The following is a 21,715-nucleotide window of genomic DNA, read 5'->3' on the forward strand; positions in this document are numbered from 1 at the left end:
GTTAGCTCAGTTGGTAGAGCAGGCGCACATATAGAGAGTAGTCCTTCCAGAAAAATGTGGAGTTTTTTTGTGATTGTTGCGGGCAAAGATCCTTGATTATGTGGCAGGTTTTCTTAAAAAATGCGATGGAATATGCAGGATATGTATGCAATTTTTGACTGATTGCGGGAACTTGCAAAAACTGCGGTTTCATCATGGCTTCATCACGGGGTTTGCAGCTTTTCGATGATGTTCACGTCGCGTAATTACGTCACTTCATAACGTTCTCATGGCAACAGGGGAAAAAGGCTGCTCTTGTGTGAAGTAAACGCAACATTTTTCATGTGAGTTTTTTGCAACAAAAATGCGGGGATTATGAAATCATCGCATATTTTGTGCGAAAATCTGCAATTTATGCAGTGAAAGTGCGGCGTATTTGAAAAAATGCGGCCCCCGCATAAATATGCAGACTTTGGCTGATTATGCATTGAATTATGCAATCGCATAATCACGTTTTTCTGGAGGGACTGATAGAGGTTTACTCCTCGACACAGCGGCCGCGGGTTCGACTTCGACCTGCGGCCCTTTGCTGCATGTCATTCCCCCCCTCTCTCCCCTTTCATGTCTTCATCTGGCCTGTGAAAATAAAAAATTTAGACAAAAATTATCTTAAAAAAAAAAAAGTATGCTTTATTTAGAATCCACAACATGTAGTTTTAATAGTTTCAGGAGATTTTGTCACGTCATCATCAAAATACAGCTCATAGTTTGCCGACTGGTTCTGGTTTGGTCCATTCTCAGTGGATGTTTTTAAACTCCAAACTGGGCCTATTAGGCTAAATAGCTGCACAATTTGAAAAGATACACAAGTACATTAAACCATCTAAAGCCACACTGAAAACTTATGCAATGAAAGACAAATTTTACAAAACACAAAAATGGAAAATAAAAATTGCAACTCAGGGTTAGTCGGGCGGTCAGTGTCAGACTCTCCCACAGTGAATGAGTGACCTCATCCTAGGTCCAAACATGAAACTGTGTCTGTCTAACACACACACACACACACACACACACACACACACACACAGCTGAGCAGCAGCAGATGGCAGCAGATGTTACTTGGTCCCTCAGAGAGCAGCAATGTTCATAACGCTGTCTGGAAAGCATTTTATGCCCCTCTGGGGCATCAGAGAGAGAGAGTGTGTGTGTGTGTGTGTGTGTGTGTGTGTGTGTGTGTGTGTGTGTGTGTGTGTGTGTGTGTGTTACTGACTCAACAATGAGCTGTGAAGTCAGTATTTGAAATGAAGTGAGTGTGTTGCAATCTTGCAGACATATCCGAACTAGCGATGATGTGTGAGCATCAGACTCGATTGGGACTGTGCTATGGTGTAGGATGTCTTTGTGACTGTGTTTGTGTGTGTGAGAAGGATTGAGTGAGTGTGTCTGTGAGTAAATGAGTGCTGAAGTGTGTGTGTGTGTGTGTGTGTGTGTGTGTGTGTATGTATATGTGTGTGTGTGTGCTGCTGTACTTCTATCTTTGTGAGGAACAAATCAGTGGTGTAGTCTAGTTTTTTTGTAGTAACTTACAGTGATTTTTCCCTCCCAGCCTCATCCTCGCCCGTGTCCCAGAGCAACAACCCCATACATTTTTTTGTAACATTACCACGTATCGCATCAGCCTCATCTGGCTTATTTTCTGTAGTTTCTGTAACGTAACCGTCTGCTGAGTGTCATCTGAAGCTGCAGTAGCTTCATGGGCCGGCTTACGAAAATAATGAGAGTGTAGTTTGAGTTGGCTTTCGGATCATATCTACTGTAGTGATTCACTTTAGTTAATTTCATGTTTGCACAGAGAATGACCGCCAAGCAACTGTGTTGTTGTTACTAGGTGACTCACAACACAGACGGGGTAAATTTATGACCATATCCTTGTGCTTTTGTAAGTGGGTATATGGAAATTCATGACCTTTCCTAGAGGGTATATGGCGTATACCTGCGTATCACTTGAACTGGAACAAATTGAGCGAGAGTGAGGAAATTTTTGAAAGTTAAGTTGAGGATTTCGACTTCATTTTTAAGGTGAAGGTTAGATTTAGGTTAAAATTAGGATTGATTAATTTAGATACATTTATCATAGGGCAACAATAAATAATATTTTCATTATTGATTAATCTGCACTAGGGGTGGGACAAAATATCAATACGGTAATATATCGTTGTCCTTTTAGATAGATAGTTTAATTAATAAAATAAGGCACTCTGAATAGATTTCCCTGCTACCAGGGTCGCTGCTTCATGGCTTCTCGAGCTGGCGTTCAACACATGAACGAAAGGAAACGTGAACATAAGTTAACCAGCAGTTTGAGGAAATTACCAGATGCCCCAGCCATGTTTGAGTCCAAAGTCTGGACCCAGAGTTGCTCTATAGTTGTGTCATTTTAATTTACAGACAGAAAACAATTCTGCAGCACAAGTTTTTCAAACAGTTTGGACTTGCAGTGAATAAAGAGAGAAAACCTGCACTTTTCACCGGCGTTTTGTGTTCATAGTTAGATCGATACGGTGATGCATCATTATAGGATTGTCCAGCAATATATCGATTATCGCAGAATTGCTGTATTGTGATATTACGGGTATCGTGAGCCGTGTATCCTAAGGTATCCTGTGATTCCTACCCCTAATTTGCACATTATTTTTCAGATTAATCAAATTCTTTGTACCGCATGATGTCTTTATGTACTGCTGCTGTGACATTAAATGCAGTTATATTTTCCCCATAGTCCAAGTTAAAGTTAGGGCTGCAACTAGCGATTATGTTCATTGTTGATTAATATGTAGATTATTTTCTCAAGTCAGAAAAGAAGAAGAAACTACAAAATATATTAAAATAGTTGGCGATTCATTTTGCATGACAAAGAAAAAGCATCACATCACATCTGAGTAGCTGCTGGAACTAACAATGTACCTCGTCAATGAGGGTCCACACATGTACAGAAGTACCACATTCAAGACTCTCAGCAGCGTGACACAGAGAGAAAGCTGCCTCATTACACCAAGTTAACCTGAGACAATGCACACACACACAGTTTCACACTCAGTTGAGCCAGTGGAAAAGTCAAACTCACTCATTAACAACTTTGTAATATATTCATCCTCACACACACAATGTGACGTTCATGACGGTTTCACATCTAGATCCTTGCCTCAGAGGTTGTGTGTATATATGTATGTCGGGTGTGTGTGTGTGTGTGTGTGTGTGTGTGTGTGTGTGTGTGTGTGTGTGTGTGTGTGTGTGTGTGTGCTGCAGACTCTAAAGAGTGAGGTAATGAGTGCTCAGCTCTTTCTCAGACAGTAGATCTATAAGCCATCTCCTCTGCATTTAAAAATCGATGCTCGCAGCTGCCCTGCCCTGCCCTGCCCCACACACACACACACACACACACACACACACACACACACACACACACAGGTGGGAGGTCCATTCTTTAAGGATTACTAACTTCTTGGGGGTTAACTCTTGTGTAACGTAAACATTACCCTGGTGCATTATAAAACATGTTTGAGGGTTGCTTCTTGCTTATACAATCCACTGTTGCCAAGTTTGAAGAAATATCTGAGAAGTAGCTCTAAGATTGTACTTATGTGCTTTTTTCTAAACGCATAAATGTACTGTGGTGGGTTTGTTCCTCTATTTGTGAATTACTTAATCAAAGCATCTTTAGCAAACTCCAGAGATACAAGCGTACAAAAACATGTCACATTTTTACATCAGTGAGTTTGCTAGTGTCCTTCCTGACCATGCACATTTTTTTCAGTATATTTTGGCATTGTTCCACTGTGAAACTACCGCAATATGAAATATGAAAATAAAGTGTGTGTGTACGTTTGAAAGTGTGACACAGGAAAAGGCTGAAAAAGAAGAAGTGTACGATGCATGCTGAGGGAAAGTGTGTTTACCGAAAGAGTAAATAACAACATCTACCCAAAAATAGCACATCACAAATAAATGATGATATCGGGCAGAGCGGAGGAATCTGAGGGAGGATTGTTTTTTTGTTTTTTTTGCTTTCAGATGACTCATGACTTTAATAGTGAGCCACACTAAGCTTCCACTTTGATACCGGCAATTATCCTGCAGGAGTAGGCGTCTTTTTTCTCTCTCTCTAACACAGTGGATATTCATCTAAAGAGCAACAGTGAGCTTTGTGTGAAAGCATGAGAACACAAGGTTGCACATGTGCGAGTGTACAAAGGACCGTAAGGGCTGTTTACTCGTCAATAGCAGCCAGTCAAACTCACGGCTGCCTGATTGTAGCGGACAGACACACAGACACAGACAGCTTTCAGAGTTCAGAGCATTACGCTGTTGTCAGTACAAACAGTGCTCGCTGTGTTTACAAAAATAAAATAAAAAATGTCAGGCAAGACTAACAAAAACCTCCAAACACAATCTGGAGCATCGTCTTGTTTTGATGCGAACATGAAAACCGAGAACAGGAGGCGGAGGACTTACGGCGATGGCGGGCATCTGGTCGTCATCGCCCACTGAGTCCTCAGGATCGTGATGTACATCCTGTAATCACACACACAAAGAGACGTGACACGTTAGCACAGACCTGGTCGCCGCGGTGACGTGATAATAAGCTCCCCGCTGCGGGTTCAAACACGTTCACCTCCACATCCCTGCCAATACTTACTGTGCAGGCTTCTTCCAGACGGATAGATTTGTGACTTTTATCTTTGTTGTAAAACATATATTTGCACAATATTTAGAGGTGTGAATCTTCACTGATGTCCCGATTCGATTACGATTATCATGTCAGCGATTCGATATCTCGATGCATCACAATGCGACAATATACATTTTTCTATTAAAGCCATCTAGGATATTTAATTCATAGCTTTTCAGACTTCAAAAACCAAACATTCTGCAGTGCTCTAATACTAAATAAATTGGATACATAAAACTACAGCACTGAGCACATGGCACTTCCTGAATGTGCAAAACATACCAGAATATGTAAACAGAAAGGTTGTTAGGACTACATTAAATTGTAAACAGAAATAATCGATTATGGCCCGGCCGATTATCGATGCAGCATCGTCCATGTCCACGATTCAATGCATCGATTATTTGATTAATTTCAACCCCTCTAACGATATTGACAAAATGTGATATTGCGAAATCGATTATGAATATTGCGATATCGATATTAATTTCGATATTTTTAAACATATGTAAAATTACAAAAGTTACGGGAAAACGCATCAAAATAGATTCTAGGGGTGGGGGAAGAAATCGATACAGCATAGTATCGCAATATTTTCCGTGGTAATACTGTATCGATACACAGACGCCAAGAATCGATCTTTTATTATATATATATATATATATATATATATATATATATATATATATATATATACAGTGAGGAAAATAAGTATTTGAACACCCTGCTATTTTGCAAGTTCTCCCACTTAGAAATCATGGAGGGGTCTGAAATTGTCATCGTAGGTGCATGTCCACTGTGAGAGACATAATCTAAAAAAAAAAATCCAGAAATCACAATGTATGATTTTTTAACTATTTGTTTGTATGATACAGCTGCAAATAAGTATTTGAACACCTGTCTATCAGCTAGAATTCTGACCCTCAAAGACCTGTTAGTCTGCCTTTAAAATGTCCACCTCCACTCCATTTATTATCCTAAATTAGATGCACCTGTTTGAGGTCGTTAGCTGCATAAAGACACCTGTCCACCCCCTACAATCAGTAAGAATCCAACTACTAACATGGCCAAGACCAAAGAGCTGTCCAAAGACACTAGAGACAAAATTGTACACCTCCACAAGGCTGGAAAGGGGCTACGGGGAAATTGCCAAGCAGCTTGGTGAAAAAAGGTCCACTGTTGGAGCAATCATTAGAAAATGGAAGAAGCTAAACATGACTGTCACTCTCCCTCGGACTGGGGCTCCATGCAAGATCTCACCTCGTGGGGTCTCAATGATCCTAAGAAAGGTGAGAAATCAGCCCAGAACTACACGGGAGGAGCTGGTCAATGACCTGAAAAGAGCTGGGACCACCGTTTCCAAGGTTACTGTTGGTAATACACTAAGACATCATGGTTTGAAATCATGCATGGCACGGAAGGTTCCCCTGCTTAAACCAGCACATGTCAAGGCCCGTCTTAAGTTTGCCAATGACCATTTGGATGATCCAGAGGAGTCATGGGAGAAAGTCATGTGGTCAGATGAGACCAAAATAGAACTTTTTGGTCATAATTCCACTAACCGTGTTTGGAGGAAGAAGAATGATGAGTACCATCCCAAGAACACCATCCCTACTGTGAAGCATGGGGGTGGTAGCATCATGCTTTGGGGGTGTTTTTCTGCACATGGGACAGGGCGACTGCACTGTATTAAGGAGAGGATGACCGGGGCCATGTATTGCGAGATTTTGGGGAACAACCTCCTTCCCTCAGTTAGAGCATTGAAGATGGGTCGAGGCTGGGTCTTCCAACATGACAATGACCCGAAGCACACAGCCAGGATAACCAAGGAGTGGCTCTGTAAGAAGCATATCAAGGTTCTGGCGTGGCCTAGCCAGTCTCCAGACCTAAACCCAATAGAGAATCTTTGGAGGGAGCTCAAACTCCGTGTTTCTCAGCGACAGCCCAGAAACCTGACTGATCTAGAGAAGATCTGTGTGGAGGAGTGGGCCAAAATCCCTCCTGCAGTGTGTGCAAACCTGGTGAAAAACTACAGGAAACGTTTGACCTCTGTAATTGCAAACAAAGGCTACTGTACCAAATATTAACATTGATTTTCTCAGGTGTTCAAATACTTATTTGCGGCTGTATCATACAAATAAATAGTTAAAAAATCATACATTGTGATTTCTGGATTTTTTTTTTAGATTATGTCTCTCACAGTGGACATGCACCTACGATGACAATTTCAGACCCTCCATGATTTCTAAGTGGGAGAACTTGCAAAATAGCAGGGTGTTCAAATACTTATTTTCCTCACTGTATATACGTGTTGGTCAGTCTGTCTGCTTGACGATCCCATTTTGCAGCAATAAAACTGAAGTGAGATGAACAAACAGAGAAATATATATTTTTAGATCAAACAGATGTTGACAAAGTTTACTTTTGGGGACATCATTTGAAATTGGGAAAAATTTGAAGTTGGAAAAAAGGTAATGAATTGCAATATATCGCAGAATATTGCAATATGTTTAAAATCGCAATAATATCGTTGTATTATGTCTACAGAACAGGACATGTTCTACTGGTTGGACAGTATAAAATATATAAATACAGAGAACAGGACATGTTCTACTGGTTGGACAGTATATAATATATAAATACAGAGAACAGGACATGTTCTACTGGTTGGACAGTATATAATATATAAATACAGAGAACAGGACATGTTCTACTGGTTGGACAGTATATAATATATAAATACAGAGAACAGGACATGTTCTACTGGTTGGACAGTATAAAATATATAAATACAGAGAACAGGACATGTTCTACTGGTTGGACAGTATATAATATATAAATACAGAGAACAGGACATGTTCTACTGGTTGGACAGTATATAATATATAAATACAGAGAACAGGACATGTTCTACTGGTTGGACAGTATATAATATATAAATACAGAGAACAGGACATGTTCTACTGGTTGGACAGTATAAAATAAATAAATAAAGAGAACAGGACATGTTCTACTGGTTGGACAGTATATAATATATAAATAAAGAGAACAGGACATGTTCTACTGGTTGGACAGTATATAATATGTAAATAAAGAGAACAGGACATGTTCTACTGGTTGGACAGTATAAAATAAATAAATAAAGAGAACAGGACACAACTTTTCTTTCTCTTTTCTGATTTGTTCCGTTTAGTTGTCTCTATTTCTTCACTCACACTGTCACTCTGTTGAAATATGCACACACGTGGTACGCTCCATAGGGTTGGTCACGTAGTGGCCCCGTGCGCTGATGTGCACTAACATGTGCAAGTGGCACGGTAACCACGGTAACTGGCCAATGAAACATGATCATTACAGCGTTTCAAGCTCTAAATCAAACACAACTAAGCCACACAGCCAACGGACGGGACGCAGCGCTCCACAAAATAAATATTAAAAAATATTGCATACTTATCGGTACGCGATAACGACATTGAGTCGATATATCACGCACCCCTACTTCCAAGCATTCAGAGGTGAAGCGTGTCGCTCAATGAGTATCTTGTATTCTGAAACCCTCTCATCATCTCCCTCCTGCTCCCTGTGACGGAGGAATCAACCAGAGTTGAAATATATATATATATATTTTTTTAAAGTCCCCAGACGGTCACAGCGTGAGGTTTATCAGCAGAGTCTGACCGCTTCTGCCTCATCTGCTCGGTTTAAAAAGGAAGAACAAAAACAGAGAAATGAATTAGCATTACGTAAAAGGCAGATTAGCAGCCGGTCTGCCTACCTACTGCAACAACAGCTGCGATTCAGACACTGATAGCACTGATACTACTGCCTGACAAAAACAATAACAACAATAAAAAGCGATTATGGTGATTATTTACTTTCCGGGTAAGTGCAGCGCCGGGAGGATAAGCCTGAAAACTGCACAGCAGGGGGAGAGGAGATGGATGATAGACAGGACGAGTTCTGGATTTTGATTAGAAAGAGGGGGAAAGATGCAGAGATGGAAGGTGACAGAGAGGACAGAGGAGGACAAGCTCTGTTTATTCTCCAAATAAAGGACTGCAGAGGCTGTTCCTGGATAAAAACTGGGCAGACTGTCTCTGATGACACTGTGAGTCCCCGTCATACCCAAACACACTTTTAAATTGTTTACTATGGTTTAAAAGAGACTGTCAGCGTTTGAGAAATATAAAAGATCCTTTTGGGAGATAATAATGCTCCAAGTTTTGGAACCACAGTTCCCATAATATAATAATTTGGGGGTTGACATATGGCCAATTAGTTACTTTTTTTTAGCCTATATTTTGCCAAATAAGCAACATTGTTCATATTACATAGCCATATTTATTCTGCTCTTATAAAAAGGTAACTGCTAATACACTGCACACATTTATATTTCATTTATATTACTCTAAACCACCTTCTGTTAACCAACTGTACACTACTGTCTACACTGCACTATATTTCTTGTCCTGTCTATACTTGAATATCACATTGCACTTTTCTGCTCTTTTTGCACTTCTGGTTGGACGCAAACTGCATTTCGTTATCTTTGTACTCTGCACAATGACAATAATCTAAAAAAAAATTAAAAGTTTGCTGAATGAGCCATTAGCAGCTCTTTTCTGCAGTGTACCTATGGATGTACAGACAACTATAACTAGATTACTTTGATACTGAAGAAAACTTAAATATGTGATGATTATCAGGCAAGTTCCGGAAGAGAAGTCTTTTTTCTATGATTTTTAAACAGATTTCTAATCTTTTATTCTCGATGGACATCAAAGATAATGATATCCTCGGACAGAGTAAGTCACACTGAATCTACAAATACGTGCATCCTGTGATGATAAGTGGGCCAAACCACAATAACTAGGGTTGTGTACCGAAACGCGGTGCCAATAGGGCACCGGTCCCGTCGTAAACGGTAGTAACGAGACTGAATAAGAACTAACATTTCGGTGCCTGACTTTTTTTTTTTTTTTTCAGAAGCATCGCTGCACGGGACGCTACGTTACCGTTAGCTAGTAGCTGGATTAAACCCAACGGTTAAAATGCTGACAGCTAACGTTAAGCGGTGTAAAGTGTGACTGTATCTCCCTGTAGAGGATTCCAACAGCGGGACGTAACAGTCTGACTGCAGCTGCCGTTGTCGGAAAAACAACAGACGGTGCGTTCACTTGAAACTCGCCAGCCTTGTGGTGCATTCAAAGTTATTGTAAAATACCCTTTTCCCATCTGGTGCTTGTTTTTGTCGTTTACCAGCAATTTACTGGTGAAATAAGTCATTGTTATAAGTTATTGTTATTGTTATTACATTATTAATCAATCATTTAATTTTGACCATATGGCCTTAGCAATAAACAAGCCGTTCTTTAATGTCGCCAACTGTCATTTGGTGCTCCTTTTTTATATTTTATATTATATACATTATAAATATATATATATATTTCGGTTCAGGCACCGGTTCAGGCACCGTTTTAAAAGTATTGTTTTAGCACCGGTATCGGAAAAAACCCCAACGATACCTAACCCTAACAATAACTAACTTTTTTCAGAACATCTGCACCTCCCTGCTCCCTTTCACCTCATTAAATATCTTTGGCAACTCTCCCACCGTGCCTCACAGTTTGAAAACCCTGCTTTTGAAGAACGGACTGCAGCACTGAGTGTCAAAAACTGTCAAGTTACCGAACACTGAAATCATTCACACCTGATATTAGGGCTGCAACGACAGTTTACTGTCACACAGGAGAGAAGAAACTAGAAAATATTCCCATTTAACAAGCTGGAATCAGAGAATTTCTAACTTTTTTTCCCATAAAAATGTACTCAAACAGATTACCAAAATAGTTGGCAATTTATTTAATAGTTGACTGATTAATCTTTGCAGCTCTACCTGATATTGACATATGATTTGGATACTTTATCTGGATAATGACATCAGATGGCACGCTTTTTGCATTTACAGCCGGTATTAATAAGCATTATCGCTATCTTGCAGGCATTGTAACTGGATATTTTTTCTATCTTTGAAACCAGACTGATCTCATGAAATGGCGTATGTATGACACGTCAATTCGTATGCCATTTTTGGCGTGTTATAAATATGCATACTCGCTTTTCAGCGTGCTTATCAACGCAGTTTGACCTCCATTGACTTACATTACCTTGCGATTGCGCGTGAATTGAAAACACAGGACTTTCACCCCGGAGACCGGGGATTGCGTCCCACGTGTGACGTTTCCTAAACTCAACCGTCGCTTTCTTCTCGCGATAACACGCCACGTGGCGTGTATGTTTACGTCCGCTGTATACAGCGTAGACATCCACGCGGATAGCTCAAAATGCGTACAGATAACACGCCACTTTGGCTTAAGAAAGTGGCTGGGTATGTTTACGCGAAGTCATGATATACTATATAAACTTTTATGCATTTCTTTCACATCTACTGCAGTCAGATTCACTGTGTTCAGTCGGAAGGAATCACTTCACATGGCTAGGCGCTTGTAATGACATCTCGAACATGTTAAGAGGCTAAAAGCACGTTTAAAACCTGTCCCAATTCAGCCGTCTGGGTGCGAAAGCTAGCAGTACCATAACTCGTTGTAGGCAACACCGATTATTTTCGTTTTTCTCGCTACTGACAGCACTACGTGACAACAAACAACAGAGCTACGTGTTGAAATGGACCGGAATTCTCCTTTAAGATTTTTCAATATTTTCTGACATTTTATAGACAAAACTACTAATGGATTAATTGAGAAAGAAATAATCAGTAGTTGCGGCCCTAAACGATATTTCTATCCAGCTTTTCTAATGCACTTTCTTCATATTGTAAAAAAAAACATTTAAGCGGGCAGAGTGCAGATTCATAGCTGCAGCCATCTTGATCTACACTCATCTTTGTTTTCACATTTCTGCAGACAAGTGCAGCCCCTCTCTGCTCTGCTCTGCTCTGTGTCTGTGTGTGTGTGTGTGTGTGTGTGTGTGTGTGTGTGTGTGCCCTTGTCTCCAGGGCAAAAATCCTACAGAAGCATCTCTTCTTTATTTCACAACTTCACCACTCACTCCTTTGTGTGCGTGTTGTCTCGTGTCCTGTGGTGGCCTAAATAAAAATACAAAGCTGGTACGACAGCCTACGACACTTCGCTGCTGCACGCCGAGAGGCTAAAAGAGTTGTCACGCATGGGGTCAAAGGTCAGCTTTACCGCGCAGAGCATCTGCACGTTCCCGTCTGGTTGAAAGTGAGGTGAAAAGAGGCCGGGTGGAGAAAGCTGCGAGCAGGCAGGAGCACGTTTGGAAGGCCAGACAGAATAACAGAAGTGACTCAGTGCATTCTTGTTCAACGTTTGAGCACGAATCATGTTTGATTATTCACAATCTGCCTCCAGAGTGACACATAAGTGACACAGCCATTTCTCCAGTCAGCCATTGTGACACCTCAAACAGGAAGTGGACACACACACACACACACACACACACACACACACACATATAGACGTAAGCTCTTCCTGAATCATGCAGTCACAGTGGCACCGCCTCCCGCTCTTTATCAAGATTCAAAAACTCGTAGGAAGGAAGAATTGGAAAAAAAAAAAAAAAAACTCCCCAAACACAGGAGCTGTTTTTGTTTCAATCTTGTGTCTCCGTTTTGGAGACAAAGCTCCTTGTTTTAGTTTTTTTAGAACAATGACACACTTCAACTTTGCCTATTTTTTGTTTTACCCCAGGAAATAAAATCCTCAAATCAAAAATATCAAAAACCACCACAAAAAGATTTCACACACTTGTCTGCTTTATTCCGAACATCCCCAGAGTGACGGGTAGTGATTTGTGACACTCAGTAGTAATTTTAGAGGTTTCCTGTTAACATACGGCATCATTTTATGCCCCATTTGTGCTCTGAGGAAGCATTTGTGTTACTCAAGAATAACCTTTGTGTCACGTTATTGTAGAGCTGAATCATAAAGGGATCATTATAAAACTATTTGGGTAATCGATGAATGATATCAGTCATATTTCTTGCAAAAATATCAAATTCACTCCTAAATTTTGCAAGGATTTTGTCTTATATTAATATTTGAGTTGTTCAGAGAAAACAAGACAGTTAAAGACTTCAGCTTAGGCTTTAGGAAATTGTGACAAGAATTTCTCACAATTTTCTGATATTTAAGACTACCAGATTCATAGATTAAAAGAAAAAGTATTAAATTTGTGTTTAATACTTCTATACAGGATTATTACAGCATGTTTGTGTGCTCAGGGTGATGCTTTATAGTGTATTTTGATCTAATTTGGCGTTCCTATATTTTATATAAGTTGTTGTTAAATATTGGACCTTTGAGGCAAGAACAATTATCCAATAATGACTTGAATGTGTATTATAATCAAATTTGGCGTCCCTATAGTAGCTCTAAGAGTAGAATAATGCTCTAATAGTGACTTTAAGATGCATTGTTGTGTTGTGTTAGTGTATTTTATATCATGTGTTGTCCATATTGCAGCTTTAAAGGTCGACTAATTATCTAACAGTGACTTTAAGGTGCATTATTTAAATGACATCCTGTGTGGTGTATTCCTGCGTTACCTGTCTACTACAACTGTCAGGCAGTTTGACAAGAGGAGAAATGTTTAAATGAATGTCTCACCTCTGCAGCCGTCCCCCCCAGAGGCATCTTCTGCCAGGGATCCGCCAACTGAGCCAGAGGCATCTTCTCCTTTTTTTTTTCTCCTACTTTTATTTCTTCTTTTTTTACTCCTCTCTTCTGCCCCAGGTTCGTCGTCCCTCCCTCGGTCGACACTTTTCAGTCCACCGGGCTTCTCCCTCCCTTCCTTCCTTCCTTCCTTCTTTCTTTCTTTTTCTTTTCTTCTTTTTAATGAAATGTGTTTGAGCTAGTTCCGTTTCTGTTCCCTCTGCCGTTGGCTCTCCTGTGGAACCGAACCGTCCCACCGAACGTTCGAGCAGAGCCGAGCCGTGCGAACACCTTCTAATTCCGGATCTGCTACGGCGCTGAGACCGCCCCTTCCTCCGGGGAGACTGACATGAGAAAAAGCAGCGAGGAGGACGCCCTTTTTCGGAAACTGATTGACTCAAAACACACACACACACACACACACACACACACACACACACACACACAATTATCTCTCTCTCTCTGTCCCTCTCTCTCTCTGTCTCTCTCTCTGTCTCTCTGTCTCTCTCTGTCTCTCTGTCTGTCTCTCTCTCTCTCTCTCTGTCCCTCTCTCTCTCTGTCTCTCTCTCTGTCTCTCTCTCGCTCTCTCTCTGTCTCTCTCTCTCTCTCTCTCTCTCTCTCTCTCTCTCTGTCTCTCTCTCTCTCTCTCTCTCTCTCTGTCTCTCTCTCTCTCTCTCTCTCTCTCTCTCTCTCTCTCTCTCTCTCTCTCTCTCTCTCTCTCTCTCTCTCTCGCTCTCTCTCTCTCTCTCTCTCTCTCTCTCTCTCTGTCTCTCTCTCTCTCTCTCTCTCTCTCTCTCTCTCTCTCTCTCTCTCTCTCTCTCACTTCCGTTGTTTCCCAATATGGCGGCCGGTGTCGGCTTACCTGTCCGTCAGACCGCTGCGTCACGCCTGCGTCACGTCAGGAGGCGGCTTCCTGGGCAGAAAAAAATAACGTAAACTCTACTTTGGCTTATTATTATTATTATTATTATTATTCTGATATATAACAAGATCCATGACTCAGTCATCATTCTGACACAGAAAAACTAATTTATTTAATTCATTCTAAACACAAATTAGCTAAATGCAATATCCACAAATCAAAATATTCACATTTAAAATCTGTATGTCTGCTCTGTGTGGTGGAATGTAACTAATCAGAGTACCTTACATGGATATCACATTCAAAAATAGACTCATTCTTTTAAATTTGGTAACCCTACCTAGGGCAGTGGTTCCCAAAGTGGGGTCCGGGGGACCCCCAGGGGTCCTTGAGGGGGTTCCAGGGGGTCTCCAACACAAAGAGGAATAGTTATTTTCATTGTAATTCAATCTTTAAGTAACACAATGACAGAATGTATGACTATTTTGGTTATGGGTTTCATACCCTTTCTGTAATTAAACATGTCAAATCAAAGATCCTATCAGATGGGGGACCCTGGGACGAAATCTTATCAGAGTTTTTTTTAATGTGAAAAAGTTTGGGAACCGCTGACGTAGAGCCTGGTGTCTCTGCCATCAGGCCGCAGGGCTTTTTTTGGATTGTTTTAATTGCACATCATCGTAACTTTTGGTGTTGCATTTATCAATCCAATGTCTGTGTTTTTGGCTTGTTTGTTTCAATTGTTAAAGTTCTCATATTATGATTTTTGGCTTTTTCCCTTTCCTTTATTGTGTTATATATCTTTTTTGTTCATGTTATAGGTTTACAAAGTGAAAAAGCCCAAAGCCCCCCCCAAAGGGACTTACCATCTCCAACAGAAAACACTGTTCACCAACTGCTCCAAACAGCTCTATTGTAGTCCAGCCTTTACTTCAGAGACAAACGTGGTCACTTTGGAACACACGTTATAATGCTCACCTAGCTGCTAGCATGGCACGCCCTCATACTCTGCTTCTGACTGGCTAGTAGTCCTTACCTAGGTACTGTCAGGGCACGCCCTCATACTCTGCTTCTGACTGGCTAGTAGTCCTTACCTAGCTACTGAGCATGTGCGACTCCCAACAAAGATGTTACAGCAGTGAGAGGTCTCACTCTGTAGCTAAAACAGAGAGCTCAACACACAGGGTGAAAAGAGGAGCTGCAGCAATGTGCAGCACAACAAAAATATGGTGTTTTTTGAAAATTAAACCACGTAAACCTATTCTGATACAACCTCTAAATACAATTATGAACCTGAGAATGAGCATTATATGAGCACTTTAAGTCTTTTGTACTTTTTTTTCCTCCTTTGGATTTCATAATGTATCCATCTTCAAAAAAAAAAACAACACTTCAGGGTCTGGCTCCAGTTTATATTTGAGTTTTGTGCCGAGAACCTCTGCAGTCCATCAGTGTGACTCACTTAAAAACTTAAAAACAACTTCCCTGTCTACGTTCCTGTGACTTTCTTTCAAATCTCTACTAAAAACTTTATAAAGTTGCATTTCTGCATTAAGTGTTTTTTTTTAAGTGTCTCGATTAATTCAGGTCATTTTTATGAATCAACTTCTCCTTTTTTTGGATTGTCCCAAGTTATTTTGTTGCTCTGACATGTGTTTTTGTTTCTTCTTATAGGCACCTTGTAGCTTTGTTTTAAATGTCACACAAATACATTATTACAACCGTAATACGTTGTGTTTGTGAGAGAGATTATCCCCATGATGAACCAAGTCTTTTCAAAACGAGCGGTCAAATGTGAAGCTGTACACTCAAAATCATTACGATACATTTCATTCTTACACAGTAACTCTTGTTTAAGGATGTTACAGCTTTTTTTAAGTGTATAATTGTGAGGATTTTCATTAACTGCCTGTAATATGATTAGAGTAACAACACTTCCAGTTGATTAACACGCTGTTCTACTGTATGTTTGGTTGCCATGACTGTCGGTAAATAAAAGAAGTCGATTTTACAGCCTGATGGTGACATCTAGTGGTCCGAGATGGAGGAGAGAGCCTGGACCAAAACAGGAACCATGCTGCTTAATTTTCGTTCATTTTTCACGTGTACAGAGTTCTTTTTTTCGTAGACATTTTCATGCATTTAGATCACAGGATTATGGGAAACTTCTGATATGAAATCCACTGTGAGACAGTTAAATTGCTGACACAGTAAAATATCAGTGATAGAGAAAGTATTCAGATCCTTTACTGCAGTAAAAGTACTAATACCACACTGTGAAAATACTCCCAGTGGTGTAGTCTATGTGATCGGCAGGTATAGGCAGTATACCCCCTAAAAAAGCTCCAGGAATTCCATATACTCACTTAAAAATGCCCAATGACACGCTACAACATACTTTCCATTATAATTTTTGATATATTTTGAATTGTCAACTGTGTTTTTCTTCTTCACATAAGCTAAATAAAGGTAATTCCACCGTAAATTGGTGCATAAAAGTGTATCCAAATACAGGAAATTAAGTCGTTGATGCTCAAAACTTCCCTCGGGAGGACACCCAGACCCCCCACAGGATTGTACTGTTGGAGTCGGTTGAGCTGGAGCTCATTTTGAGCTAATAACTAATGATTATTTTTATTCTGGATTCACCTGCTTATTATTTTAAACATTAATCGATTGATTGGTTTGTAAAAATAGTCTGTTGTAATGTTACAAAGTACAAATACTTAGTTACTGTACTTAAGTAGAATTTTGACGTATCTGTACTTTACTTCGTTATTTATATTTCTGGAAACTTTTGCTTTTACTCCACTACATTTCCTAAATAAAATGTATACTTTTACTCCGATACATTTCCCCCTAAGCATCTTCGTTACTCGTCACTACAAAATAACATCAGAAGACATTTGTTAGACTGCAAAAAAGCAGTTTGGCGACTCATCGCTCCTAGATTGCAAGTTGCTGCACGCTCCATTCCAGTTAGTGATGTAATGCCCGTTTGTTGCCAAGCGCCAAAACTAAAGAAGATGAGGAGGAAGCATAACAACGGATAGCGTCATGGAAACGCCTGCTGCAGGCTCTGACATCAACGCAACAGGCAATGACCACCCCGACGACAGTGGTGATGAAGATAACATTACACACCTGTGGCCGTATTTGCAAGAAATGTTTTCGTATGTTGGAGCGTTGTTGTTAGACTTTTAATTATTTTTTTATTTTTTTATTTAATTTTTGGGCTGTTATGTGCTCCCTGCCCTGCTCTTTCCTCCTCTCTGTTCATCTCAGGTGTTCCTGATCTGTGATTGAGGGTGGCCCCGCCCCTGGATATAAGTGGCTGGGAGATAGAAATTGGAGAGAGACTGAAGCAGCACAGATCATCATTGTCTTCTGTTGTTTTCTGTTATCTTTCTTTTATTTCATTGCTTTGAGGATGGAGGTCTGGTAGTCTAGTTTTCGCAGCTTTGTTTTTATTAGTTAGTCTACTTTTTAGTTTAGGGGGGGGGGAAGTTCTGGGTCCGACGGCCCTTCATGGGTTGGCCCAGGCTTCTTCCCTTCTTTTGTTCATTTTGGCCAGACCTCCAGACTCCCATAGTTTTGGTTAATTAATAGTAGTTAATTTGTGAATAAACTTTGATTTACTTTCACTATCCTCGGGTTTGGTGTTATCAATATGTTGACGGTCACATTTAAATTGTGTTTAGTTTGCTGTGGCCGTAACAGGGCATTTCTGCCTTTATTAGATAGGAAAGCAGAGATATGAAAGGGGAGAGAGGGGGGGAAGACATGCAGGAAAACTGCCACAGGTCGAATTCGAACCCTTGACCTTCTGCATCGAGGAATAAACCTCTGCATATGTGCGCCCGCTCTACCAACTGAGCTAACCGGCCACGTGATTTTTTTTTTTTTTTTTTTTAAAGATTTTTTGGGGCATTTTAGGCCTTTATTTCCTCAGGACAGACAAAGACATGAGGGGAGGGGGGGAGAGAGAGATAGCTACATATGTGCACCTGCACATACTTTCTGTAGATACTTTAAGACTTTTACTCAATATTCTAAAAGGTGACATTTTCTGGTAAGATACTTGTACTTTTACTCAAGTATTGCTTTCAAGTACTTTATACAAGACTGAAAACAGTGAGAGAAATGTTCCCAGAGGACAGAGCGATACCTTCACAATGTTTGTTTTGTCCGACCAATAGCCCAAAACTTTATAACGAATAAGTTATTAAAAGGAAAAAAAGCAAATCTGGAACCATCAAATGTTTAATATCGTATGATAATTTCCAGTTCATTTTCTTTCAATCAACTAATTAATAGACTAATCTTTTCAGCTGTACTTGTTTTAACTGTTGGGGAGTTTAATTTCATAAAACTCTTAATATTAATATTTTATATAAATTCATAAAGCTCTTTGTATGTTTTGTGTCCAAAAATCTTGATCTGTAAAGTAACTAAAAACCGCCAGATAAATGTAGTGAAGTAGAAGTATAAAGCAGCATAAAAAGATAAGACTCAAGTACCTCAAATTTGTACTTTAGCACAGTACTTCAAAGGTCAGAAGTAGATTGTTGGTTGCAAGGAATCGCCTCAAAACATCTACTTAAGAAATATTCAAAGTTAACAAAATCATGTATATTCCAGATGAATTAACAATTTTTAAATCAAACATTTCATTTATAAAACAAACTTGAATATTTTACACACCTCATTTAGATTATAGCAAAACATATTTTATAAGATCCGCATGCAGTTTGTGTTCAAAAACATTAATTTAAGTAACTAAAGCGGTCAGATAAATGTAGTGGAGTAGAAGTATAAAGTAGTATGAAAAGAAAAGACTCAAGTAGGAGACTCAACTTTGTATTCAACACAAAACAAACTTTTATTCATCTTCACACTTTCTTTATGCATTTATTTTACAGCCAAACAGTCTTTCAGTTCAACACACATAATAGTCAAGAAGAGCTTCACATCTGTACAAGCTCAGGTTCAGTAACAGTTAGAGGTCCGTGAGACGAGGAACAGGAAACCCCGTTAAAGCTGCTGCAGATTTTTTGTTTCAGATTTTTCCGTAAGCGAACACAGATAGCAGCTCCATATTTTAAGTGCATGTTAACATGCGGTGGTCACATAATTCTCCAAACTACAGATTAATGCTACATTCCAGGCAACCTGTAACCAGTGTTTTCACAACCTTCTACTGGTGAAAGTGCCCTGGAACGGCAGTCAAACCCGTAACTTACTCCCTGTGAACTTGTACCAGGTCGTTGTACTCAGACTGTATATAAGAGTGGACCAACAGATCCCGTGTCTCTGGACGGAGACCAGTGAAGGCCGTTAGAAGCACTTTTCCGGTGAGCGCTGAGCGTTACTGCGCAGCCTCCAACTGAGAGAGACGACGTAAATGTGCCGTGAGCAACGCGTCTGAAAGTTGGAAGTCTTCTGGTAGCTGTGCCAAGAGAAATCTCAATCATTCCCAATCTTGCAGAGACGGAGAGCGTAGGTATATGTAAGGAGATAACATAGACACAGGCTAATTATTGATCACTAAAATGATAGTTAACATTAGTAATTACACTTAAACAGCTAATGTGAGACGAAACTGCCTGAGAGCTTCTCCTGTACTATACGGTAATTCCTCTACTATGAGACAGTAAGTCTCGTGGTTATGACCCAATCGTTAGCCTATTTTTATAAAAACGTCTGCTACGGAGCCATAACGTGAGGTACAAGGTAATGGAGCCTTTTATACATTGTTGTGTTTCTTTAGAAATGAACAATGGACAAATAGAGTCTTTAAACTCTTGAGATGTAAAGTTATTCTCTGTCAAAGTGACGTCAAAATGAATGGCAGTCAATGGGATGCTAACGGGGGGTGATCGCTTTGTAGCATTAAAATGGCGCCATAGGAGGTTCGCGGTCCGAGGAGAAGCTTACCCCCTTGGTTGTACTCCCAGTTACAGTTGTTGACGTCACACACACATAAACAACAATGGAGACCCCTGTTGATGCTGTACAGATGCCGGTGATTAACAGTGAGAAATAGAAATAAATAGACAAATAGGCAACGTAAAGTAATTCCGCACATTGTAATCAAAACAACACGCATATGATTGTGTACTACTACAGGTTATGTTTATTAAATGAAGTCAAAAATATGTCGCCGACTAGAAATCGCTGGTATCAGCTAGCGGCTAGCTAACGTCAACGTTAGGTAGCCTAATCTGAACCCTGCCAACGGCACAATGTTTAGCTAGCCAGCTTTGACGGTGTGCCAAATGTCATTTTTATCATCAGACGCACAAATCTGCTGTACATAAATGTAACTAAACCGACTTGTCGTGACTTTGCCGAAGTCATGAGTCGTGACTTCAAGTCGTAATTTACGGGATAAAAATATGTCTGGAACGCAGCATAACGTGTGCAGATAAACTGTAAAATAAAGTGCATCCATCTTTCAACAGAGAAGAAGGTTTCTCTTCAAACTTCAGTTTCTTTCCACTTTTTAAATCAACAAACTAGAATCGTATTTATTTTACTTTATCACAGTCAGGCAGGTAGCGATTATTTGGAGGAGAGTTCAACAACTGCAGTGACCAGTGGCTGGTAAATGTTGGGATGTGCTGGTCTGTAGTTTACTGGAAGTCCTTTTTGGATAAAAACCTTTGCTGATTGTTGAGTATTTAGTTCAGGGCTTTGATTCACTGATCAGTCATCTTTACTATCAGGAATCCTCGTATGATAAGTCTGTACAACGCCAAATAAATACAAATAAGCACCTTATAAGCAGCAGTGCGAGAAGTACTCAAGATATTTTACTTAAGTAAAAGTAGCAATATGAGTGTAGAAATACTGTTACAAGTAAAAGTCCTGCATTGAAAAAAAATGTCTTGACTAATTGATATATTGTGTGGCTTTATCTGTAATACATTTTATTTATTAATTATATTGTGTATTAATAATCTGAATCTGTAAAGTAACTACATGTATCCAACAAACAAGAACAGTACATTTCCCTCTGAAATGTGGTGAATTATAAAGCAACATAAAATAAAATTACTCGACTTCCCCGGCATCGTTTTAAGAATATTTGCGTCCAAACGGATCCATTTGTAAATGACTCAACACACTACTTCATATTCCAGGCCTATAGGTGGCGCTGTTTCTGCTACAGAAATTCGCCAACAAATGGCGAAGAAGAGGAGGAGAACGCGCATAAAGCTTGCGCGCTGTATACAATCAGACAGTATATGTTGTAACCCTAATAGGCTCAGTATCTTCTCCAGCAGGAACACATGCATGGAGCCCGCCATTGTTGATGACATCATCGATACGCGAGTATGCGGCTTCGCAAGGGCGGTGTTTTTGAATTTTTTCACCCTGGGACCAGGTTTCTAAAAAGTGCGTCTTCAGGCGGTGCTTTTACAGAATTCGTTTGGACGATCGGCCAAA

General features: G+C 39.9%; 1 protein-coding gene across 1 annotated transcript in view; it reads right to left on the reverse strand.

The window, feature by feature from the left end:
- The window catches only part of rps6ka3b (ribosomal protein S6 kinase, polypeptide 3b), a 56,983-nt gene extending 43,139 nt beyond the window's left edge, over positions 1-13,844 (reverse strand). Inside the window, exons 1-2 of the mRNA XM_031285236.2 lie at positions 13,357-13,844; positions 4,492-4,551 (exon numbers count right to left, since the gene is read on the reverse strand). Coding sequence (XP_031141096.1) covers positions 4,492-4,551; positions 13,357-13,419 — 123 coding nt within the window. The 5' untranslated portion in view covers positions 13,420-13,844. The remainder of the gene's footprint in view (positions 1-4,491; positions 4,552-13,356) is intronic.
- Between the last annotated feature and the right edge of the window lie 7,871 nt (positions 13,845-21,715).

This window comes from Sander lucioperca, chromosome 23 (assembly GCF_008315115.2).
Source record: "Sander lucioperca isolate FBNREF2018 chromosome 23, SLUC_FBN_1.2, whole genome shotgun sequence".
NCBI lineage: Eukaryota > Metazoa > Chordata > Actinopteri > Perciformes > Percidae > Sander > Sander lucioperca.